General features: G+C 41.7%; 1 protein-coding gene across 1 annotated transcript; it reads right to left on the reverse strand.

Moving 5' to 3' along the window:
* Positions 1-165: 165 nt before the first annotated feature.
* Positions 166-22,166, reverse strand: CCT2 (chaperonin containing TCP1 subunit 2). Its single transcript, XM_018576386.1, has 16 exons — positions 22,034-22,166; positions 16,697-16,771; positions 14,850-14,915; positions 13,924-14,035; positions 13,761-13,837; positions 12,543-12,655; positions 10,456-10,658; positions 8,168-8,268; positions 7,950-8,077; positions 5,969-6,072; positions 5,221-5,340; positions 4,819-4,947; positions 4,630-4,733; positions 4,421-4,520; positions 1,879-2,020; positions 166-385 (listed from the first exon to the last, which is right to left on the reverse strand). The coding sequence occupies exons 1-16, from the start codon at positions 22,034-22,036 to the stop codon at positions 355-357; spliced, it is 1,608 nt and encodes a 535-aa protein (XP_018431888.1). The 5' UTR covers positions 22,037-22,166; the 3' UTR covers positions 166-354.
* Positions 22,167-24,387: the final 2,221 nt, after the last annotated feature.

Genomic DNA, 24,387 nt, shown 5'->3' on the forward strand with positions numbered 1-24,387 from the left:
GATTTCATCACACATTTTAAATGCACACATGTTAATAAATAGCTGGACAGAACGCCAGAGATTCTGCTTAACAGTAATTCCAAGCAACAGCCTCTAAACTTAACAATGTATTTGTTTAGCTCAATTAACCATGACATTTTAGTGCTTCGCCTGGAAAGAGTACAGCTGTATTACCAAAATTTATTTGAGTGGAGAAAAAAAAAAAAAATGAACAAGCATTTACGAATAATAAATAAACCACACTGCGGGCGCAGTTTACAAGTGCCAAGATGTCAATTGCGTCTAGCTTTCACTGTGCCTCTGCCTTTCAGCTATACGCAGCCTGGTCCACAAGCTCAGTCATCAAAGGGAAGTTTAGCAAGGGTGATGGTCAGGTACACGTTTCCTAAAAGAGAAGTAGCAATACACTAAAATTTGATAAATAGGCACAATCATGGTTAAAAAAAACATTACAGATATAATACAAAAACACAAAGAAGAAATATGAAGTATTAAGATGTCATTCAAGGCTTTGTATCTAGATCCACAGGCCATCTTTTGGTAAACTATAATCAGGATTATAAACTGGACAATTCACAAATAAGCCTCCAAGCCCATAAAGCAGCAGGCTTTTAACCCTTCTGGAGCCCCTTTTCAGAAATGGTTCTCAAATATTCCATACTGAACAGAAGGTAGTCAAAGAAACTAACATTTACATAAATGAAATGTCTGCTTAAAGATGTACTAGTGTACAAAACACCATATTTTGCATGCCTATTCAATGCCGTGCTAGATATTATGTCGAATAAACAACTTCTTGAAACAAAACATACTGCCTTGAAGGCCATTGTATTCCAAGTAATTTTAGGGGTAGGAGATAATCTAGTGTGCGCGTGTGGCCAGTTTCAGTAATGTTCACAGCCAATATGTATGTTATATAAAAAAAAATTACACATAAAAAAACCCCACACACATGCTTTGATGCATATTAAAAAGGCAGACAATATAAAATAGGAATACAGTATTTTTTAAAAACTGGTCCATCCTGTTTGACCATTACTAAGCCAGTAGTAGGAAGTTGTTATAGGAGAGACATGCGATACGGAATGCTGGAGAGAAAAAGGGATATTTGTATTCTTATCTGGTTTGAACACAGGAATTCTACTTTCAAATATTATTGGTCCTTTGCAAAATACTAAATGCATTTGGGAGCCAAGTAGTTCAACTTTGGTGGCCACAATCTGCGCTGTTTACTACTAGGGAAAGAGGGGAGGGTGTGATATTGCTGCCAAATTTACTACTGCCAATAAACCCAGCAGAGGACAATAATAAGATCTTGAGAATATGCTTATAAAGAAGCAGTCTTCCTTATTTTCTTTAAATAGCAGAACTTACCAGCAGCTACAAAAAATATATATTGTATCTATTTTTCTAATGACTCTCATGGAGACTGAGATTGACTGCAAATGCATACGTCGCTAGCACACCATGGATCTGCAAAAGTCCAAATATTAATTTCATTACATCACAGTAAGTGCAGGTGTGCTTGAACTTGAAAAGTTTGGACTTTTGATTAGGGATCCATGGTGTGCTGGTGACCTGGTCGTATCTATGCTGATACCAGTCAACTTTCTGACAGTTGCTACTGCATCCCCTTTCAGGCTGACTCCAGGATTGTGTGCAATGGAAATATAAAATCAGTGAGATACCAAAAATTTGCTTATAACAGTGACAGGAAATACTTGCCCCAGGTAACTGGAGCACGCACAAAAAATACAAAAACCCTCCATTGGGGAAAAAGGATGGCTGTAGGTATGCATTTCTGGTAAGGCCATCCGCAAGGATATTTGTTCAGAAACATAATAGATAAACCTAAAATCCAGGATTTATTTACATTACCTTGGTGCAGCTTTAATGATATTGTCTACACGCAGGATAACTTCAGCTGCTTCAGCAGCACTCAGTAAAACTTGCCTCTTCACCTGGAAGCTCTCGGTTATGCCCAGCTCCCCCATATCTCCAATGGTGCCATTTTTCATGTCTACAAAACAATATAAAACATGTACTCATTTTAGCAATGGTCTAGTTCCGCACAAGTACCACTTAAAGTGATAGAAAAGTCAAAATGCTTTTAAGCTTTTTAAAATGCTGATGAAATCACTTACAATGCTTCTTAATGTTTCAAAGTTTTAGTTTCCAGCAGAATCAGCTGGTCTCCTGAGCACTGGCCCAGATATCCTGTTTCAGGGCTTGTTCACACCATCTCCAGACTAAATCTGGATGCTTTCTGCAAAGGCGGGCATGTGCGTTTTTGATGCCTCAATTTTTAATGTCTCAATTAAATTTCTAGTGTATTCCAGTGTTTGCATGCGTTTTGATGCGTTCCGGACCAGAGAAATAGTAGATGCAGTAGTATTTGTTTTTAAACATTCTGGAATTGAACACAGTGATGTGAACTAGCCTCACTTTTTACCATAGGAATGAATAGGGATGCGTTTTTGCACCAGACAAAAATCGTTCAGGTCTAGATCTGGTCCGGACAGGTTATGAATGAGCTCTCAGGGTTGCTCCTTTCCCTTGCAGGGTCCTATGGAGCCACCCTTGTGTGTGCTAGTAAGCTGTACGTGTCTCCACAAACACACGGGCACAGCAAGGCAAGACACTTTCCTCTTCCCTTATCCCCACTCCTCCCCCTACCCTCCTCCCTGCTGCAAACTGCTCTGTCCATTGTGATCTTGTACTTAATGTTAGGGAAGCAGAGCTGAGAGAGATTGAGTCAGCGGTTTGTAAACATGATGACTGTAAATATTTGGGCATAAATATAAAGAAATACTTTGCTGGGCAATGTAAAGTTCATTTGTTTGATCTGGGCTTGCAGCCGTGACATACTGGTCACAGAGATACAATGCTTTCAGTAATTCTAGCTTGGATTTTTTTAGTGCACCCACTGCCAGCACAACAAGAACATTTGATATGCACATACATTAACATCCAAAAAACCTGCCTAGCCCAACATTCAGATTCTTGCATAAAGCCAAGTTGTGACTAGGTCGGTTTTAATAGTTGGGTAAAGAGAACCAAAGTCTGCTAAACAGCTTCTTTACCCACTTGTCTACCAAGGTATGTTTTGAAACGGCAAAGTGGTGGGCACTTTTTTCTACAATACTGTTTATAAAGGTTCGTGCAGAAATAACCAATGGGTGGCCAGTGCGCCCATAAATACCGAGACACCATTCACAGATGTAATGTTTACATCTGTGAGCCCTCCCCTTCCTTTCACAAGGGAGGAAGGAGAGAACTTAGAGCTAATTTATGAATCATTTATCTGTATGTGCTGCCAAAGCCGCTGTTATTTTCCGTTTCTTTTATAGTATGCATTGCATATCATTATGTTATGGTATGGTCCTAATAACTAGTGGTAGATTAGCATTATTATAGCATTAATATAGTCTTAAGAGTGTTGGACCTTGCCTGCGGATACCATCAGCTCAGTAGGTTGTCATCCTATCTGTACAGACTAGTCTCAGCAAGTGTGTTCAAATACATAAATCGGTGGTCAGACAAAACAGTGTCATTCATTAGTTCCCAAACACAACTGAGATCAGTGGCAGCAGCATATTCAAATAAAGTTTAAGCTTTCCACACCACTCCTCTCCTATACATCTGATCTCCACAAGCCACTTCAGTGAGTGCATATTAACCCCTCACCTCCCTTATCCTGCACATTAACCCTCACTGTACGTGACCTGTACCTTAACCCCTTCCCCACCTCCTCCCTCTGCGTATGACCTAATATGCACTGCTCCTAGAGTGAACTCAACTCCCAATACAAAAATAATTTTATCACTAAGAAAAGCATTCAGTTAAGCCAATAAATAGCACCATTATCACAGGAAAGGGAACTCCTTTTCCAAATGACAAAGCAAAAGCATATACTTCAAATAAGTAATCTAGCACTAATGACCCTAGCATTACGTAACAGTAATGTGACCAAGGAATAGGGGTCACAAGTGTTTTCTTCCAATGCGGTACTCCAATAGAAAATCTCATTGTGATTAAAAAAATAACAAAAAAACCCCCGCATTCATGGGGGCGGCCTGAGAGCCGGGCAGCTGCTGCTCCACAGCTCCTCTGCCAAGCGATCCACCACACACCACTTTTCAGAGGACTGTGGAGTGTCAAGCCTTTGTAAACAAGGCCGGATTGTATTGAAAATCCGAGTATCTAGGCAGTCATGCCTGATCCTCTGACTTCAGGTCTTTCCAGCTCAATGACCTGGCGAACCTGCAGGCAGCCCATGATTTTAAACTCATTATTTGTTCTGGTAAGATAAAAAGGAAATAAAAGCCATTTACAAATCAGTGATCTGCAATGGAAGCCCTGTATCTCTTTTGGCAAAGATATCCTTTCAAATATATCTTATTCAGAAGTCTGTGCATACCAAGTCCATATGCCATCTTTCCTTCACTGTGAGCTGCTCTGAGCTGAGACACCAGGTCAGCACTATCATAGCCAGCATTGTCTGCTATGATAGTCGGGAGCTATGGAAAAAAAAAAAAAAAAAATCTATAGTGAGACAATGCACTACATTATTATCCTGTACATAAACACAAACAACATACTTTGCTGGACTTAAATTCTATAACTTACCATTTGGAGAGCTTTGCCAAAAGACTCCATAGCCACAGATTCTTTGCCAGGGGTTCTGTTGGCCAATTGTGTTACTGCATGGGCCATCAGCATTTCAGAGCATCCTAAAATATCCCAAATGGAATGTTTAGATAAAACGGAGCAGAATTGTACAAGCAATTTAGGAATGAATACTCTCAATTAAATTACCTCCTCCATAAACTGTTCTCGTATCCTTAATAGTCTGGGACAATACACAGAGAGCATCATGTAAGGATCTCTCCGCTTCATCCAAAATCTGCTGAGTTGCTCCACGAAGAACTATTGTACAAGCTTCTCCTGGAATGTTAGAGAGGAGACATTGCCATTACTGAAAGGAAACTTATTGTTAATTTCACTATTATGTCAGGCTCATCTAGTAAAATAAATGCAGTAATCCGTTACAATCCAGATTATCCTCTGAGTAACTAGAAATTGGACTGGTTATGCACCTTGCACCTCACTTTTATTGAATGAGCCCATTTGCACAATGTGGGAAGGAGTTGTGAAAACAGCCAATGCAAAAAAGGTTTAAACAGGAAGAAAATGTCACATTTAGAAACACACACTTACCCATTGCAACACCTGAGAAATGGATGAGCATATCCTCTCCAATCATTACTTCTTCAATAAGTTTACAGGTTCCAAGTTTTACAAGCTCAGGATGATCAAAAGTGGAAGCAATCTCTCCACCTGAAACAAAATATGCGTTCGGGATCAAAAGAGAAAAGCAGACAGACTTTATGTAACTAACAAGACAAAGCACAGTGCCTTATCACCGCAAATCTTAAAACGTGATACTTGTTTTCAAATATCCAGAACAATTTGACCTGAATGAAGCAACAGGATTGTTCAAAAATAAATAGGAAAGCCACAGCTAAAACATTTTTGCAGCTGAAATGTCATTTGCAGAGTGGATCTTAAACACATTAAAAGAATTGTATATTTAAATGGAATCGGTTACTTCTAAAAATACAAAACAAACATTACCACACAACAGCAAGCATCTTTATTAAGAAAATCATCTTTCAAGTCCACATGCAGCTCCTTGACTGACTGTGTGCTGTAATTGTGGCCTTCATTTGAGGTCTGAATCCCCAGTGCTGTCATTGGGTATAACTCCAGGTAAAGCTGAGGTAGAAGTCAGATACAGCATGAGCCCAGAAAGTAACTTCTTGGGTGCAGAGAAGAGTATCTGCAAGGTGTCTAGCAATGCTTGAGGTTATGAAGTAAAGTTTGCTATTTGATTTAATATAACGGCCTCTCTTTATTCTTCTGAAATACCAAATGCAGAGTAGACCTCAAGTTAAACTAAGTTTACCTGTCACAAGTGCCAGACGCTCCACACCCATAAAATCTGCATGTTCTATAGCCATAACACCAGCAGTGGCAAACAACTGTTCAGGGTAGTTGTATATCAGTTGCCTGTATTCAGAAAACATGACAAACATTTATGTTAAATGCAAAGTATAGTGTATTTTGATACACATATCAACAACTCAAAATGTAACTAAAAAATAAATTTTACTTAAAAAAGGAGGAGAACTATGAGGTGAGTGATTTACACTCATCCTCATAGTTAGAGCCGATGTGCGACAATTAAACTGTCACACGTCGACTCTATAGAAGGGTAGGTGAACACCTACAGTAGCTCGCTCACGTCCCGATCATCTCCCTGCAGAGAGCGGTGACCGTCAGTCACAGCTCCCTGCAGGGATCCACCCCCACTTCCCGATCCTCCAGCGCTGACTGGAGGAACCGACAGGGGAGGGGGCGGGTACAGCTGGCTCTGCCTCTGTATAGGCAGAGCCCGCTGTCAGCCAGCCAGCTGGGTGGATCTCGACAGTATTGTCTGGATCCATCCCCGCTGCAGCACTCTCAGTATACAGTGGGCAGTAGCCCACCATATACTGAGCTTTGGGTCATGGGAGGTGGTTAGTATATGCCCTTCCGTGACCCTAAAGAGAACTATGGGATAAAAAAAAAAAAAAAAAAAAAAAACTCTTTTAAGATGGCCATACATTGCGAATTTCAGCTAGTTCTTGAGAAACTGTCACTGTCAGCACCCTTTCGGCCGGCATACTTTGATCAGCTGATCGAAGGAGCCGGTCGGAAAATCTTCGTACGCACACGAGCTGCCAGCTCTGATAGGGTATTCTTAAACAGTGTTGATGGGAGAAATCTGCTCTCTTTTTTTTTGTTGGTTTGCAATAAAACTGGCTAACTTACAGATACAGATTTGCTTTGGGAAAAGGAGCAATAAAGTACAAATCGCTGTGTAGCACTGCAAAGCATGAAGCTAAGCCTGCACATGTAGTGAGCCATCCTGGGTTGACTCAAGTGCGTATCCATTTACAAATTAAAAGGAGAAATGTTTTAAATATGGATGCACCGATTGGGCAAGTACTTTTACTCGCCCAAATGTTCCCGATACAGAAACTTCCGGTATCAGGAAGCCGGGCGGCAAATCAAATACATGTCGCCTGGCTTTGTAATTGGCCGGGAAGCTGGCTCCATGGCCAATCAGGAAGCCGGGGGGTGGTTAATGACTTGCCCCCCGGCTTCCCGACTGGCCGGGAAGCCAGCTCCATGCTCCCTTGTCACTTGGTAACGAGGGAGCATGGAGCCGGCTTCCCAGCCAATCAGGAAGCCGGGGCGGCCAGTAATGATTTGCCGCCAGGCTTCCTGATTGGTCGGGAAGCTGGCCAATCAGGAAGCCAGGTGGTGAGTCATTACCCGCCCCCTGTCCTCCTCATTGGCCAGAAAACCGCCTCCATGGCTAATCAGGAAGCTAAGTGGCGAGTCATTACACGCCACATGGCTTCCTTAAATGGGACTTCCGGTATCAGCGAGTACCGAAAAAAAAAAATATTGGTACTCGATACAGAAAAAACGTTATCGGTGCATCTCTAGTTTTAAAACATTAACACACACTGTTTAACTTTTTTACATCGAGCTGATCTTTTTTTCACAGGTTTATCTGAAAAACATACCATTACCTAAATGTGTGACATGGCCCTTGATCAACACTTGTACCTGCCTAGATGGTAGCAAGCTTGTTTTGAAAAGGTCAATTACAGTCAGTACATCATAAAGTCAATGACAATGTGTCCTTATTTTATCAAGGGAAAAAAAAAGCAACGAATATTAAAGTCAAGATATGAAGAGGCCTGGAGAAGAGGTAATTAATTCTCCACCGTAAAATCTGTTTCCAGCACTTAAAAAATACCACTTAACATACTAGCTAACAAAACGTTAGAATGGAGCTACCGACCCAACCAAGTAATTGAAGTTCTCAGTACCTGTTGATGAAACAGTTGATTCCATGTTTCAGAATGCGTTCCACCTTCTCTTTCATCTTCTCCTTCTCAGCTTGCTCAATCTCTGCCACTTTTGCTGTTGAGTCTACACGCACTCTTGAGCCAAACACCTAGTAAAAGTATTAATTTCATGAACAACTCACAAGAAACCGCAAGAGAAAACAATAGACACTAATAAAAGACATACAAAAGCCACTAACCTTAATTTTGTCAGTATCCATTCCTGTATTCGCAATAAGTATTTTGGCATTTTCAATGCGTTTTGGTTGGTTCACACCAATCTTTTTGTCCAACAGGAAACCTAATAGAGAAAATCAGCAGTTTGTTCAAAACTATGCAGAAAGGTCAAGGAGAAGACTTTTATAATATAAATATTACATTTTCTCTATATAAAAGTCTACAAAACTGGAGTGGGCAGTAGTCTAAAACTTTGCTGTATTAATGAATACCAGACGTTGACTTTTGGGTGTGTCGAATACCTAGCCCCCTGCCGCATGCTGTTGTTCCTTCCTCCAAACCCCTACATTACAGTACTCAACGGTGACATAGGGGCCCAAAAGAAAGAACCACAGCACGCACCAAGGAACCAGGAAACCAACCAACCTAGTGTTGGATGCCAGTGGCAGCATGAGATAGTCATTACTGCCTTGAAAGCAATGTATATCTTTTTTTAGAGACTGGTTTTACTTTCAGTATGTACAGTTAGTGAAAGGGTCACTTTAAGTCTATGTAAAATGCAGAATCTGGACCAGATTTTGTCTGCTCCAGTTTTGATAAATTCCCCTCAAGGAGTTTAGCAGTTTACAGAGGACCACCACAAAGCATAAAATATAGCTTGTTAAAGGTCACTCTAACCTGTATTAACTAACCCTTCCCCCCCCCAAAGTAGGGTATACACTAGGGATGTCCCGATAACAATACAAGCATCAGTATCAGGACCGATACAGGGCATTTTGACAAGTACTTGTACTTGTCAAAATGCCCTGATACATAGCGCCAAAGCTGGCGCTATGTTTTTTTTGTTCTTTTCTTTACTTGCCGAGCGTCGCGTCCCTGCTGCTCCAGTGGGCGGCGCTCTAAGTGGGGGTCCTAATTTAGGTGGCCGGCTACTGCCCAGAGGATCCACTCGGAGCGACGCCCACCGGAGCAGCAGTGACGCTCCTTTTCAGCTCAGCGCCGATGACGTCCTCAAGTGTGAGGAAAATCGTTCGGCACATCGCTTGGCACCGCAATCGAGGCAACAGTAAGTGAGGGCCTGGGCTTAAGTGGGAATTTGAGTGTTTTGTGTGAACAAGAATCTATTGCTGCAGTGTATGTACTGTACATGTACTACATATAGAATACACTGCAGCAATAGATTTACAATTCTCCCCTGCTAATATGAATGGGTTAAATGATCCATAGTACATAACATGTAGTTGTACTATGGATCATTTAACCTATTCATATTAGCAGGTCAGAATTGTAAATCTATTGCTGCAGTGTATTCGATATGGAGTACATGTACTATACATATTCCCAATACACTGCAGCAATAAATGTACAATTCTCCCCTGTCAACATGAATAGGTTAAATGATCCGTAGTACAGCTACAGGTTATGTACTTTGGATCATGATTTAACCTATTCATGTTAGCAGGGCAGAATTGTGAGCGCCTCCCACAAGCTGAGTACCGAGACGCGATGCAGCAATCCTGCCCAGCGCCGACTACAAGAGGCACCGCGTGAGGCAACAGGGATCGGAGTGAAACTGAGTGAGGGAAGCTGGGACAGGGCTGGCTGTAAATCTATTGCTATAGTGTGTACTGTAAGTGTGTACTGTATATGTAGTACATATATACAGCACACACCTCCACTAAATTACAGCAATAGATTTACAATTCTCCCCTGCTAACATGAATAGGTTAAATCATGATCCATAGTAAATAATATGTAATTGTACTATGGATCATTTAAAGTCACCCGTCCCTTTAAGAAAAATTATCGCTAATTGGTATCGGCAAGTACATGAGGGGGAAGTACTTGGTCTTGAAAAAGTGGTATCGGGACATCCCTAGTATACACCGTTATATTTTTTTCCCATTCAGCCCGTAGGTTCAACGAAAAAATAAAAACAGATTTCTCCATCCATGCTAAACAGCATAGGCAAATCTCCCGCTGTGAGCTTTGTATTTTGACAGCAGCTCCGGCCACTGAAGAATAACCGAATAGTGCTTGCAGCTAATTGGCTGAAAGCACCGTTCGGCAGAGGAATGTCCAACCATGTTCCTTCAGCAAAAGCCAATCTAATGATCAACTTCTGTTAAAAGAATAGTGTCACCAACAGAGCAAATTTGGGCCGATTCATCTGAACCAGCCCAAGTTAGCTCCGTGTGTACCCATCTTCAGTTGTATTTTAGGTTTTGGGCAGTCTGTTTTTTGGACAAAACTCATCAAGTAGCTGTATTTTCTGGTCGGCCAACAACCTTTTATTCACATATGAAAATACCTTCATCTAGATAAGACTCTGTTAAACTTCCTCCCAACTTTTTAATGACATGAATTGCTTCCAAATTGCCGGAGCCTTTTAGTCTCAGAACAGCTTCCACAGCCAGTTTAGCAAAGTGGTCCTTGTGGTGGGTGAGAAGCTTAGAAGACAGGGTTGTCCTGGCAATGTTCAAAAGATCAGCCTGAAATTGCTCTTCATCATTTCTATTGAGAACAAGGACACAATAATTACTTATTTCAAACTGGATGTCTTTAGAGAAGAACATTGCAGAAATTAAATTGCAGTAAAAGCCAAAAAAAACTATTCATTTTGAAAAAAAGAAGCGTAAAAACCCATGTATCCCTTGGAAAATGTTCCTTCATTTTCTGCCTCAGAGACTCAAGGGAAAATGAGTACACCTTCAAAATAAACAAAAACCTTTCTCAGAAAGTTGTCACCACAGCAAGTGTCTATCGCGATAGTCTGTCAGAAGAACCCCCAAACAGTAAAGAGGTCAGAAAAGAGCAGGTAGGCCAAATAAAAGATGAGAATGGAAGATTAATCACAAATGACAGGGAGAAGGCTCAGGTATTGCATTCATTTTTCTCTTCAGTATACACTCTAGAAAAAGACGAGTTTAATGGAGATAAGAATGTGAGTAGCTTAGCGCGCAAGATACCGCAATGGTTAAAGGTAGCCAGAGTTCAACAAATACTAGAGAAACTTAATGTGAGTAAATCATTAGGACCAGATAACCTGCACCCTAGGGTACTTAACTACCTCCGGGCCGGCCGTAGTAGAAAAACGGCCGGCCCGGAGCTCTCTAGAAGAGTGATTGGCGTAAAGCAACGATAGTACTAATATTGAAAAAAGGTTCAAGATGCCAAACTGGGAACTACAGACCAGTCAGTCTAACATCAATAGCATGCAAATCGTTTGAGGTAATGATAAAGGAATAGTAATGGATTTTGTTCGTGGTAATGGTATAATAAGTGACAATTAGCATGGATTTAGGAAGGACTGTCCTTGCTAGACCAACTTACTAACAGTCTATGAGTAGGCGAGTAGCAGCCTAGATGGAGGAAAGGCATGGCACGTAGTGTACCTGGATTTTGCAAAAGCTTTTAACAGTACCACAAATGCTTAGATATTATAACAGTGCAGGAGGACCTTAATAAAATAGGAGAGTGGATAACTATATGGCAGATGAGGTTTAAATGTTGAACAATGTAAAATAATGCATTTTGGGGTTAAAAACAGACAAGTAGAATACACATTATTGGGTACTCCACTAGGGAAGTCAGAAATGGAAAAAGATCTGGCGGTCATAGTATACCGCATAATAAACAAAAGAACGCAATGCCAGGCTGCGCAAACAAAGCTAGCAGGGTGCTGTCCTGCATTAAAAAAGGGAATGTACTGTAGAGACAAAGCAATAATTTTACCATTTTATGGATCACTGGTTCGGCCTCATCTTGAGTATGCGGTTCAATTTTGGTCACTGATCCACAGAAAGGATGTCCTTGAACCGGAGAGGGTCCAGAAAAGGGTAACAAAACTAATTAATGGTTGGGAGGACCAAAGCTATGAGACAAGGTTGCTAAATTTAAACTTGTTCACTCTAGAAGTGAAGCTATTAAGAGGGGACATGATTTTGACGTACAAAATCAAAATGTTTAATGGCAATAGTAATATCAGTAATAGACTGTTTACTGTAAACTCCCTAAAGAAGACTAGGGGCCAACACCTAAGACTGGAGGAAAGAAAGATTTACCCAGAAAGGGTGTAGGGGCTTCTTTTTCGTTAGAGCGGTAAAATTGTGGAACTCTCTCCCACAAGCAGCGACATCAGCAGACAGTATTGAATCAGAGATCATTCAGATACCTTCCTCAGAGACCATAACATACAGGGGTACAGGTACTCTTAATGACGAACACACACATGTACACACACACAAATTAAACTTGATGGACCTGTGTCTTTATTCAACCTCAAATACTACGTAACTTTTCAGGAGGAATAAAGTATGGTTTCAACGAGCTCGAAGGGTAAAAAGAAATGCATCTACAGCTGTATCAGGGGTGAACATTAAGCAAACATTAACTAACCCATGATCCATTGCTGCTTTCAGAAGGGCTTCTCTGGCAACCTGTGTAGCTTGTCTCCATCCAGATATAATGGTCTGAGGGTGAATCTTTCTGGCAATCAGCCCTTCAGCTTCCTAAAAATAAGAACATTTTCAGGTGAATACTTTATTTTTACCAATTGCTATTCATTTTAAACTTATTTTTTTTTACCACTTGCAATGTATGAAAGAGCTCATACTACTAACAGTCCCATACAAACATGAATGTTTAAGTCCATTAAGAAGGCAGTGCCTTCACATTTTGTGTGTCACAAACTGACACCTAATGGAGAAAGGCAAAAGTACAGTTCATAGGTTTTAGGAATATTTTGGACAAGAAGCACCAGTAGAACTAGAGGGAGAGTGTAATTAACACACTGTACATAGCATACCACCACTCCATGATTAGCAAAACTGAAACACCACAATAGCCTAAAATCAGACCAATGTATTTTTATCCTGTCACGTGGGATTAGGAGATACTAACGGAGCTCCATGACTAGACTAGCCCACAAAGCCATTGGACAGTGCAGGATATACAGATCAAAGTTTAACTGGAGATGTAATTTATCTTCACCAAATTTTCAACCAATTTACCTTAAATAAAATATATGTTGTGTAGCTCTTACAATTTCATGCCTCAGGTCTACCTTATGGGTGTGAAATAAGATATTTTCTACCTTTTCTGTGTTTTTTTAGTGCTGCATTAAGTCAAATCTCTTAATTTTCTTACTCCACTGGAATCCGATTGCCAAAACCTCCCTGAAATCTTGGGAATGTCTTTTTGCCCTTTATCTACTAGGCAGATGATCAATTACCAAGGGCAACAAACATGTGGCTGGTTCCCTGAGCTGACTGATGAGTTCTGTACTGAAATCCTGCTCTCCAAGAAAAGTTTAATCCTGAAAAATATCACTATGCTAAAGAAAAGATGTGTGTGCAATATATGCAAAGTGTAGGTAGGCATGTAGGTACATTTAACAAAATTGGCTAAAATCTTGCAATGTACTGTATATGATCAACTTTGTTTAAACAAACATGGAGGTTCACTGTAACCATGATCATTTAATCTCATTTTCACAAAAGTGGGTTGGTCACCCAATAGTAATTATTTCCTCCCTGGAAAACTTTAAAGAACACATATGCATTTTTAAAACATGCCACATGCACTAGAAGCAAAATGAACTTAGTATTTTCTTACTCTAAGAAGCTCAGCAGCCAACACTGTCACTGATGTTGTTCCATCACCTACTTCATCATCCTGGACTTTAGACATGTCTAAAATATAAATTAAGTAAAAGCGAGTCAAACCAGAGACCATTTTAGTAAGCATTTTGCAGTAAACATATTAAAAAATAACTTACCAACCAACACCTGGGCTGCAGGATTGTCAATTCCAATAGACTTCAGAATGGTTGCCCCATCATTGGTTACAGTAACGCTGTTATCTCTACCACCGCCGAGAAGAATCTTGTCCTAGGAAGGCGATAGGTAATCAGCACATTAAATCAGCATTACCCGATCTATAGAAATGTCTAATGTTTTACACAGTAATGTAAAAGTACAGATAAGCTGCATTAAGTGTACTGGATAATACAGACAAATTCTCCTATGACGTTATACCATGAGAAAGTGAAGCATCATTTTTTTTATGTGGTCACACACATTCCATAGCAAAAAAGGTTAGAATATTTTCAGCTGCAACATAACATCTTCACAGTTTAACTGGAATACTACATGCAGTCACAGCATTAGCTATTCAAACAAAAGCTTACTGCTAATGTTGCTAGTGGCATGGCTATAAATACTTCCATCAACATTAGCCATGTGCCGTTTCCTATTTCCAACTAGAAATGGCAAAGGAAACTGCTGTACTAATAAGTGCGACTACAGCGAGCCTACTAAACTGAACCAATTACCAGTATGAGGAACATGGAAATACTGAATATTAAACAGAAAGTAGAAATTCACTCTCAATATTCACAAAAGAAAATACATGGGCACATTTCTTTGCCAGGCTAAGTGCAATTCATGGTCCACAAAATATGTGACAACCTAAGATCCCATGTATCTAAAAGACTTGTTTTGTTGCCCCTCAGTTGGATTCCCTTTGTTTCTAGTGTACATTAGCAAACATATAAAAATTAAATGCTTAAACCTGGCAACACAAAATGATTTAGGACCATTGTTAGGTGCAAATCCATATTTACAAGGGTGCTAGTAAACCCACAACAGGGCAATAGTGATCATGTGTATTAGCTATCCAAAAATGCTTGAGCTCAACACTTACCATGCCTTTTGGTCCCAGGGTGCTCTTCACCAAATCTCCAATAGCAATAGCTCCAACAAAGGAGGACTAAAATAGAAAACACATTTTAGTTAACTTCGCCACCTAACAACCAAAGAGAAAATAATTATATACGCTGAAATGATCTGCTTCTGATTACAGAGAATTCAACCACCCAAGTCAATACTTAACTGTAATGATGCTGGTTCCCCCTCTTTTACATGGTTTAGTCTCACTACATAAGTGCTAAAAAAGGTACCCACACATCGCAAAGGGCAACAAATTGTCAATTCCTTTTATTTTGAGCCGTCATTCGCACAGGCCTCATGGCTTTGTTTTATTTGAACACCTAGAAATCGATCTGGGAAGTATATATAAACTTTATACTTCCCAAATCACTTTCTCCATCGTTTAGAAGCATTCAGAGTGTCTAATCTGGATTCACAGATTTCTACTTTCTCTAATTGCAAGTAACCGGAATGCACCTAAACACAGGTAAAGACACAGTGTGAATTATAATATTTTAAAATGATTACATGCTTTTATATGGATTTAAAAATGTCCCATAAACAGGTATGTCATTGTCTGTGTGAATAAGGCCTTCGTCATCTACATTCTGAAAACAGTACCGCTTGGTGGGAATGAGACCTTTTTGCTTTCAGTAGGAAACCCCATTCAATGGAGGAGTTATCTTTAAAAAGGAAAGTAAAATGTGTTTTTAGTGAGCGCATCATTTGAGTTATGTTTATGATGTTTGCCTTCAAGTAAATATAACTATGACATTCTTGAATAAATAGACCTTCCCCCAAACAAAAACAAAAATATAATAAAAACTCAGGCGTCTACATCTCGGCATGCTGAAGTGTAAACTTGTGCTAGTGACATGATAAACATTATTTGGATTAACTTAGAATTGCCTTTGATGAGGCACTGGTGACAAAGCCAGTACCCCTCCTGCTGCAAGGGAGCTCTCATTGTAAAACTGACAAAATCTCATGGGAACTCAGCAAGAAGGCTCCCCCCCTCAAACCATTCTTGAACCATTTTTGCAGTGTGGCAGCGCACATTATCCTGCTGAAAGAGGTCACTGCCATCAGAGAATATTGTTTCCATGAAGGGTGGTATGTGTGAACGTATCGTTCACGTGAATGGCAGGACCCAAGGTTTCCCAGCAAAAACATTGCCCAAAGCATCACACTGCCTCCACCGGCTTCCCTTCTTCCCATAATGCATCCTGGTACCATCTCTTCCCCAGGTAAGAGAGACACACCTGGCCATCCACATGATGGAAAAGAAAACGTGAATCATCAGACCAGGCCGCCTTCTTCCATTGCTTCGTGGTCCAGTTCTGTTGCTTTTGTGCCCCATTGCAGGCACTTTTGGCAGTGGACATGAATAAGCAGGGACAACCTGACTGGTCTGCAGCTTCATAGCCCCATATGTAACAAACTGCTATGAACTGTGTTCAGACACCTTTCTATCAGAATTTGTTGCATATGGGGATGTGTAGCCGCAGATAATTGGTTGCCATGCACAGCTGCTCCGGTTTTGATAAATTCCCCCCAATGTTCACTTGCTGCCTAACATATCCCACCCACTTCAACGTTATTCACTTCACCTTTCAGTGGTCATAATGTTATGGCTGATCGGTGAATATATATATATATATTTAATTTTTATTTTTAACATTGCACTTTGCACATTTTTTTCATCTAAAAAGCAACATGCTATAAAATGTGATTAAAATTTAAAAACCGCACGAATCATCCCAAATGGACTTAAGAGAACATTTTATAAGAGCATTTTTATTAGATTCTAAGAAGTGTTGTGTGGTGCATTAAAACACTTACCAAACGGGCTGTTTCTGCCCTTTCCTCATCAGCTCCAGCTCTAAAAATGTTCATGGGTGCTAGTGAGAGGGAAGCCTGCATTTGCAAAACATAAAAAAAAATACAATATTTAGGGAAACAGCGGACCTCAATTTCAGCAAGACACATAAACGAAAAACTAATTGAATATAATAAAGTACACAAACATCTTACACCTATTTGCAAAGCATATACATTTTATAAATATATATATATATATACACCAATTGATTAGAAAAAATTATTTCAACTCTGATTACTTTCCGATTTGACACTTAGGCTGGGTTCACACCTATGCGTATTGAATATGCGCGTTTGTCGCGCGTTTCTACCACGATTCGCGGTAAAAAACGCACGACAAACGCGCGTTTCCGAGGGCTACTTGGCTGTATCCCAATGGAAACGCGAGACCAAAACGCCCCAAAAGAAGTACATGTACTTCTTTGGGCGTAGGCCGTTTTGTAGCGCGTTCAGACGGGCTGAAATACGGAAAGGTGTGAACCATACCCATAAAAAACAATGGGATTTTCAAGTTTGCACGTTTTTTTAGAGCGTTCATACAGCGTTGAACGCGCGACAAAACGTAAAGGTTTGAACAGGGCCTTCAAGTAACGCATTGGGGGCCTAGTCCAAGCAAATATTGCTAAACATTGTGATTTCTGTATATTCCTATATTAATCTTTAAACTGACTTCTGTGTACTTATGGAGCCCCTGGATCCAAAGCGGAAGCTGTACACGGAGGCACAAGTTGTTACTCAACCCCTCCTTACCCATCTATAAGTCTCATTCTTCGTCATTCAAAACTTGGTGGATTGTAGAGGCTCCTACATTTGACTGCTAAAACCACTGTTAGGCCAATCCCCCCCGAGCAGAGTGGAAGCACAGAGTATGTAGCAAATTCATATACTATTCTGCATTGCTGTATAATGTATTGCTGGAATTTGGAGTCCTCTATAGCTGATGGTATTATTCTGCATTGTTGTATAATGTTGCTGGGATTTATAGTCCAAGGGCTACTTGGCTGTATCCCAATGGAAACGCGAGACCAAAACGCCCCAAAAGAAGTACATGTACTTCTTTGGGCGTAGGCCGTTTTGTAGCGCGTTCAGACGGGCTGAAATACGGAAAGGTGTGAACCATACCCATAAAAAACAATGGGATTTTCAAGTTTGCACGTTTTTTTAGAGCGTTCATACAGCGTTGAACGCGCGACAAAACGTAAAGGTTTGAACAGGGCCTTCAAGTAACGCATTGGGGGCCTAGTCCAAGCAAATATTGCTAAACATTGTGATTTCTGTATATTCCTATATTAATCTTTAAACTGACTTCTGTGTACTTATGGAGCCCCTGGATCCAAAGCGGAAGCTGTACACGGAGGCACAAGTTGTTACTCAACCCCTCCTTACCCATCTATAAGTCTCATTCTTCGTCATTCAAAACTTGGTGGATTGTAGAGGCTCCTACATTTGACTGCTAAAACCACTGTTAGGCCAATCCCCCCCGAGCAGAGTGGAAGCACAGAGTATGTAGCAAATTCATATACTATTCTGCATTGCTGTATAATGTATTGCTGGAATTTGGAGTCCTCTATAGCTGATGGTATTATTCTGCATTGTTGTATAATGTTGCTGGGATTTATAGTCCATCTACAGTGTGGAGTCAGTGGAATAACCACCAGGGGCGCAGCATTTGTAGCTGCGACCTGGCCCTAGCAATTCTCTACTGTCTTAAAATCATTAGACTGTATTGTTTTAAGAAACCGGTCACATGACACTAAAAGGAGTATCAGTAAACAGTAGAAAAAAAACCTTTGCGAAGTTTGAGATTAAACCGCCTGTCTTCTAACCTCTTGTTGTGTTCTCGATCATTAATAGGGGTCTCGCTGTAAACATCACAGATTGCTGCATTTTTGCGGATCGCACTGGACCAGAATGCAGACACTAATGTGCCTGCATTCCGGGTGCCGGCAATCGCACTGCGGGCGAGGGGCATGGCTGCGGTGCCATTGACTTCAATGCACCACCACGCCCCCTCCCTCCCCTGAATGCAGGTGTTTTTTTCGTTGGTAGATCTCATTGAGCTCGTCATTTGAAAAGTAGATCTCCAGACGAAAAATTGAGGCCGCCCCTTGCTTAAAATATAACTTCACTTGAAAATACACTACATAACCAACCCATCCTCTGCAGCCCTCTAACCTAACTACCCACCCAGATGCTTACGTCACCATACCAGTTCCTGCCTCCTCCAAAAGCAAAAATGTAATATACTGCAAGTTACAAATCCTGAAATATGGTGGCTGCATTCCTTTTCTTTTTTCACATGGTGATCCGGCCAGTAACTCTGTTATTTTTCAACTTACTATAACACACCAAATTGCCCAGCAAGAGTAGCAGTTGGAGGAATGAGACAAAACAGTTGATAGTGACGGGGTGCTTAGAACAGTTGGCTTTGATTTATATAAAACCTGTATCCCAAAAGGAAAACTGTTGCACTAACTGCTGAAAATGTATGAGCTGGAGTTTGGATGTAATTTGTTAGTCAAGTCCAGTCCATCTAACACTGCCCTCACTACAGGGTGACAATGCTGCTATCCAACGGTGGCTTTGTTGCAGGGAGGAGGAGGACAAATGCAGCCTCCATATCTAGGGATCGATAAGCTGCAACATACATTTTTTGGTTGTGTGTTTATATACACTTTAGCAAAAGCCATGCCTGTACAGAACGTCCCATAGCCCTGAATAGGGCTGGGATTAGAGACATTTGGAGTATGTTCCCATTCAAGTCTATGAGAACTCATTGCACAGGCGAGGACTGCTCCAATGGAGGCTTAGGCTGTCATGGTGAGGTAAATAAACACCTGGGAGGATCCTGCCTTAAAGCAGACTTTAACTCCTTAGTGGCAGAAAGTAAAACAAATCTTAATGTCTGAACCTAGTTTTGGCACTCTTGCATGTGTTAGTAAAACTATAATATCTTTATAAATACTCAATGTATCCAGGTGAATTATATCTTCTTCAAAGTGGCAGTAAACTCAGGAGTTAAATTAAAAAAAAAACATTTGAGTACCCTATTAAGAAAACTGTATCTTATTTGTGTATTACTCAACTGTAGATCCTCAAATCATCTCTGAATTGGTGCTGATACTGTTCTTCCTTCTGGAGGGTGTATACTTTTGTTCCCCATAGTCAGTGTGTGTTGTAAAGTAGTCACGGCTCTTAGCTCACTCCTGTGACGAACTATAACTTCAATACGAATTAATAAACTAAAACGTGAGATTGTAGTCCATCATGGGAGTGAGCTAAGAGCGGTGGCAACTTTACAAAGCACACAGGGACCATGGGGAACAAAAGTATTCACCCTCCAGAAGGAAGGACAGTGTCAGCACCAATTCAGAGATGATTTGAGGATCCACAGCCGAGTGATACACAAATAAGATACATTTTTGTTAATAGTTAAGGCACTTGAATGCTTTTTTTTTTTTTTTTTTAAAGGAGAACTATGAGGTGAGTGTTTTTCACTCACCTCATAGTTCTAGCCGACCTGTGACAATGACACTGTCACAGTTCGGCTCAGTGCATCGGGAGGTGAGCGAACACATGCCGGTGGGTGTTCGCTCACTTCTCTATCCTGTCACGGCTCTCTGCCGTGACAGGGGAGAGGATGGATTCCCCCCTCCGCCAGCGCTGACTGGCGGAACGGACGGGGTAGGGTACAGCTGACTCTGCCTCTAGATAGGCAGAGCCAGCTGTCACTCACGCAGCTGGGCAGATCTCGACATCGATGTTGGGATCCACTCCGGCGTCTCAGTATACCGCAAACTGTAGCTCGGGGAATACTGAGCTTCGGGTGACAGGAGGACACTAGTTTGTGTCCTCCCATTACCCTAAGGAGAACTATGGGGAAAAGCACTGACCCCATAGTCCTCCTTTAAAGATTTAAATCCTGAGTTTAGTGTCACTTTAATTGGGCCTTTATGTTTAAAGAAAACTGGTTCAAAATAGTAAAAAGAGATCTTTTCTTATTTTTAGGTGTATATTTATTTCCATTACCATGATCCACCATAAAAAAAACAAAATAAATTCTACTCCTGATGTGCAAGGAAATATCACATATGTGTGCATTGTTTCTTTGTTGTACCTCTACTAGGGCCCAGAAACAAAAGGAAACATCTAGCCTTCAGAGAGGACAATTAAAGGAGAAGTGCACTTATCCTTTTGGCCCCTTTAAGCTGACCAAACACACACCCCCCCCCCCAGATGTATACTTACCAAGTGCTGACCTCGTTTACATTCTGCGGGGATAGGTTCTCTCTCCTGGCCCCGCCTGCGCAGTACATCCCCATTGACTTTTACAGAACTCATCAAACACCACCTCCCATCCAGAAGGACCCGGAGATGTCAGAAGGGATGTACTGCACAGGCAGCTGAGGGAGATGCTCGCTGCAGGACCAAGCCTGACCTATCAGAACTCTTATTCATCTGTGCAAGGGGAGAATTAATATATTAGGGGCCAAAAGGATAGGTGACCTGTGTTTTAAAGCACACTTATCCTTTAATTCAAATCAGTTGTCAACAGTGATCAGGGGCCCGCTCTACTGGCTCCCAATTGTGAGTGGGAGCGATCAATGACAGTGCAGTCACATGGGCACGCAATTGAGTGCTCTCCTGGCAAAAACAAGTGGCAGAATGGAATGAGGCCCATCACATGCTGCTACATATATGAGCAGCGGGAAAGCGTTCAAGAAAACCTGCCATGAATGCGATAAAGACTGCCAATGCTGAGTTGCTTCAGAAAATGCTAGTTGCCTGGCTGTTATAGACCTTTTGGCTTTAATACACTTAGTCAAAGACCTAGCCATAGTATGCAGATCAGAACTCCATACCTGGATTCTGATTTCACATTATAGGCAGTGTAGAAGCCAGAGGATCAGCATGCCAGTTACTCGACTAGTATTTGGGGATAGAAAGCTCAGTAAAGGCAAGCTCCATGATTCTCCCATGACAGGTTTAATTTATTACATTGGAGTAAATAGTTACTTATCAACTGATTGATATATTGCTCAATTGTAAAATAAATCCTGGCCTTGTCAATCAATTCTGGTACAAAGAAGACACGTGCTTGCTTAGTATTGGGAGCCGAGAATGATGGGGTGCGTGCATGGCTCTTCTAATGGAAGGGGAGTGACGTATATACATATATCCTTATACAGCCTGTACGTGTACGGGAGACCCCCGAACCGCCCGGCCGCCCTCCGAGTACAGCTGAGCATCACTCTGGGTGACAGAGATGACCTGCGGGCAACGACCAACCCCACTCACCATGATGGAAGTAACAGTCACACAATGGAGGAAAGCACGCCACTACTCCACACACCGGCTTGACACAGGAAGTGACGCAGCAAACGGCCGAGAGGAGGTCACAGAAAACGCTAGAGAATGGGCTGTGGCTAGCTACCAGACAGCTGGCGTCCATGTTTGATGTGGGAAAACAAACATACGAAAACCGAAAATGACGCCAGTGAGGCACAGAGCGAAGGACCTAATGGCTACATTACGTTTACAATACAAACAATAGAAACCTTATTAAAACTTTTTACTAATTACTACTGCGAGGCGTGTGCAGTTGCCCTCTTCAAACATGGCTGACGAACGGCGCTTATATTTCCTGCACTGCTTGGTCTTATAAGGGAAAGACATGTAAGAAGTAGGCTATAAGCTAGGGAGAGTGTGAGGGACTTTGTGGGATGTGCTAGTATTTCAAAGAGATTCGATAAAGAAAAAATACGATTAAGCTACTTTTTGGCAGCCCAGTTTTGATAGTTAAATTCTATGTAAAGCAAAACATTTTTGTTTTTGCCCGTGTGTGGAAAGGGTTAAAACTGGGGATAAAGTTGAGTCTACCATAGGTTTGAAGTGAACCCTGCCTGTTCACAGACCTGCTTAGGACAGATGCCTTTTGTATATAGATGTTATTATTATTATACAGGATTTATATAGCGCCAACAGTTTGCGCAGCGCTTTACAATATAGGGAAGACATTACAATCACAATACAATTCAAGATGAGACGGTAAGGAGGGCCCTGCCCCTGAGGGCTTACAATCTAAAAGGGAGGGGGAAGTGATACATGAGGAGGGAGCTGTGTGGGGATGAATTGCTTGAGAACATGATGGTTGAGCGGTTAGGTTGAGGTGGGATAGGCTTCCCTAAAGAGATGAGTCTTTAGGGATCACCTAAAGGCAGTCAAGGTGGGAGATAGACGGACAGGCTGGGGTAAAGAGTTCCAGAGGACAGGAGATACTCTAGAGAAGTCCTGGAGGTGAGCATGGGAGGAGTTGACAAGGGAGCTGGAAAGCAGGAGGTCTTGGGATGAGTGGAGCCAACGGTTAAGGCCGTGACACACTGCACGCGCGGGGGCGCGCTGCCTTTGCGAGCAGTGTGTCATGTCATTTTCTTCTGGGCACCTCAGCTGGCGAGAGCTCGCGGAGCTGAGCGTGCCGAGATGAACAATTTCAACTTCAGCCAATCGGCTCGCGCGTATAAACCAGCGCGTCGCGATGCGACAGCGGGCAGGTTGTTATGGACGAGCCGATTGGCTGAAGGTGCTGTCAATCATCTGACTGCACTCAGCTCACACACTGCACGCAAAGCTCCGTGCCGGATAGCTTTGCTTCGCTCTGCATGGCTTTGCGTGCAGTGTGTCACGGCCTTTAGGGTGATACTTTGAAACCAGGTCTGAGATATAGCCGGGGCCGGAGTTGTGGATAGCTTTGTAAATGGTTGTTAATATTTTGAATTTTATCCTTTGGGCTATTGGAAGCCAGTGCAGGGATTGGCAGAGGGGGGTTGCAGACACTGAACGGTTGGTTAGGTGGATGAGTCTAGCAGCTGAATTCATGATAGACTGAAGGGGGGATAGCCTGTGTAGTGGAAGGCCAATGAGGAGGGAGTTGCAATAGTCAAGACGAGAGATAACAAGTGAGTGTATGAGTAATTTTGCGGTTTCATTAGTGAGGAAGGGGCATATTTTGGAGATGTTACGAAGGTGAAGGCGGCAGGATTTGGATAGTGATTGGATGTGGGGAAGAAAGGTGAGGTCCGAGTCAAGGATGACATCTAGCACCTTGGCATGGGGGGAGGGCTGGATAGTTGTGTTAACAATCTCAAGGGAAAAGTTGGGGGAAAGTGCACGGGCAGGAGGAAATATCAAGAGCTCAGTTTTTGAAAGGTTGAGTTTTAAGAAGTATTGTGACATCCAGACTGATATGATAAGTTAGTAGATTAGTGACACGCAAGCACACTGAGGGGGTGAGTTGTGGAGTAGAAAGATAGATTTGAGTGTCATCGGCACAGAGATGGTATTGGAAGCCATGTGAGGTTATTAACTGACCAAGGGAGGAGGTGTAGATAGAAAAAAGAAGGGGTCCAAGGACAGAGCCTTGGGGGACCGCTACAGAAAGAGGAAGAGGAGGGGAGGATTTAGAATTGTAGGTGATGCTAAAGGAGGGCTTAGATAGGTAGGAGGAGAACCACGAGATAGCAGAGTCTTGTAGCCCAAGTGAGTGGAGTTTTTTGAGGAGCAGCGGGTGCTCAACAGTGTCAAAAGCAGCAGAAAGATCTAATAGCAAGAGTAGGGAATAGTGGCCTTTGCTTTTAGCAGTGAGTAGGTCATTA

This window comes from Nanorana parkeri, unplaced genomic scaffold (genome assembly GCF_000935625.1).
Source record: "Nanorana parkeri isolate BGI_ZX_2015 unplaced genomic scaffold, ASM93562v1 scaffold65, whole genome shotgun sequence".
Taxonomy (NCBI): domain Eukaryota; kingdom Metazoa; phylum Chordata; class Amphibia; order Anura; family Dicroglossidae; genus Nanorana; species Nanorana parkeri.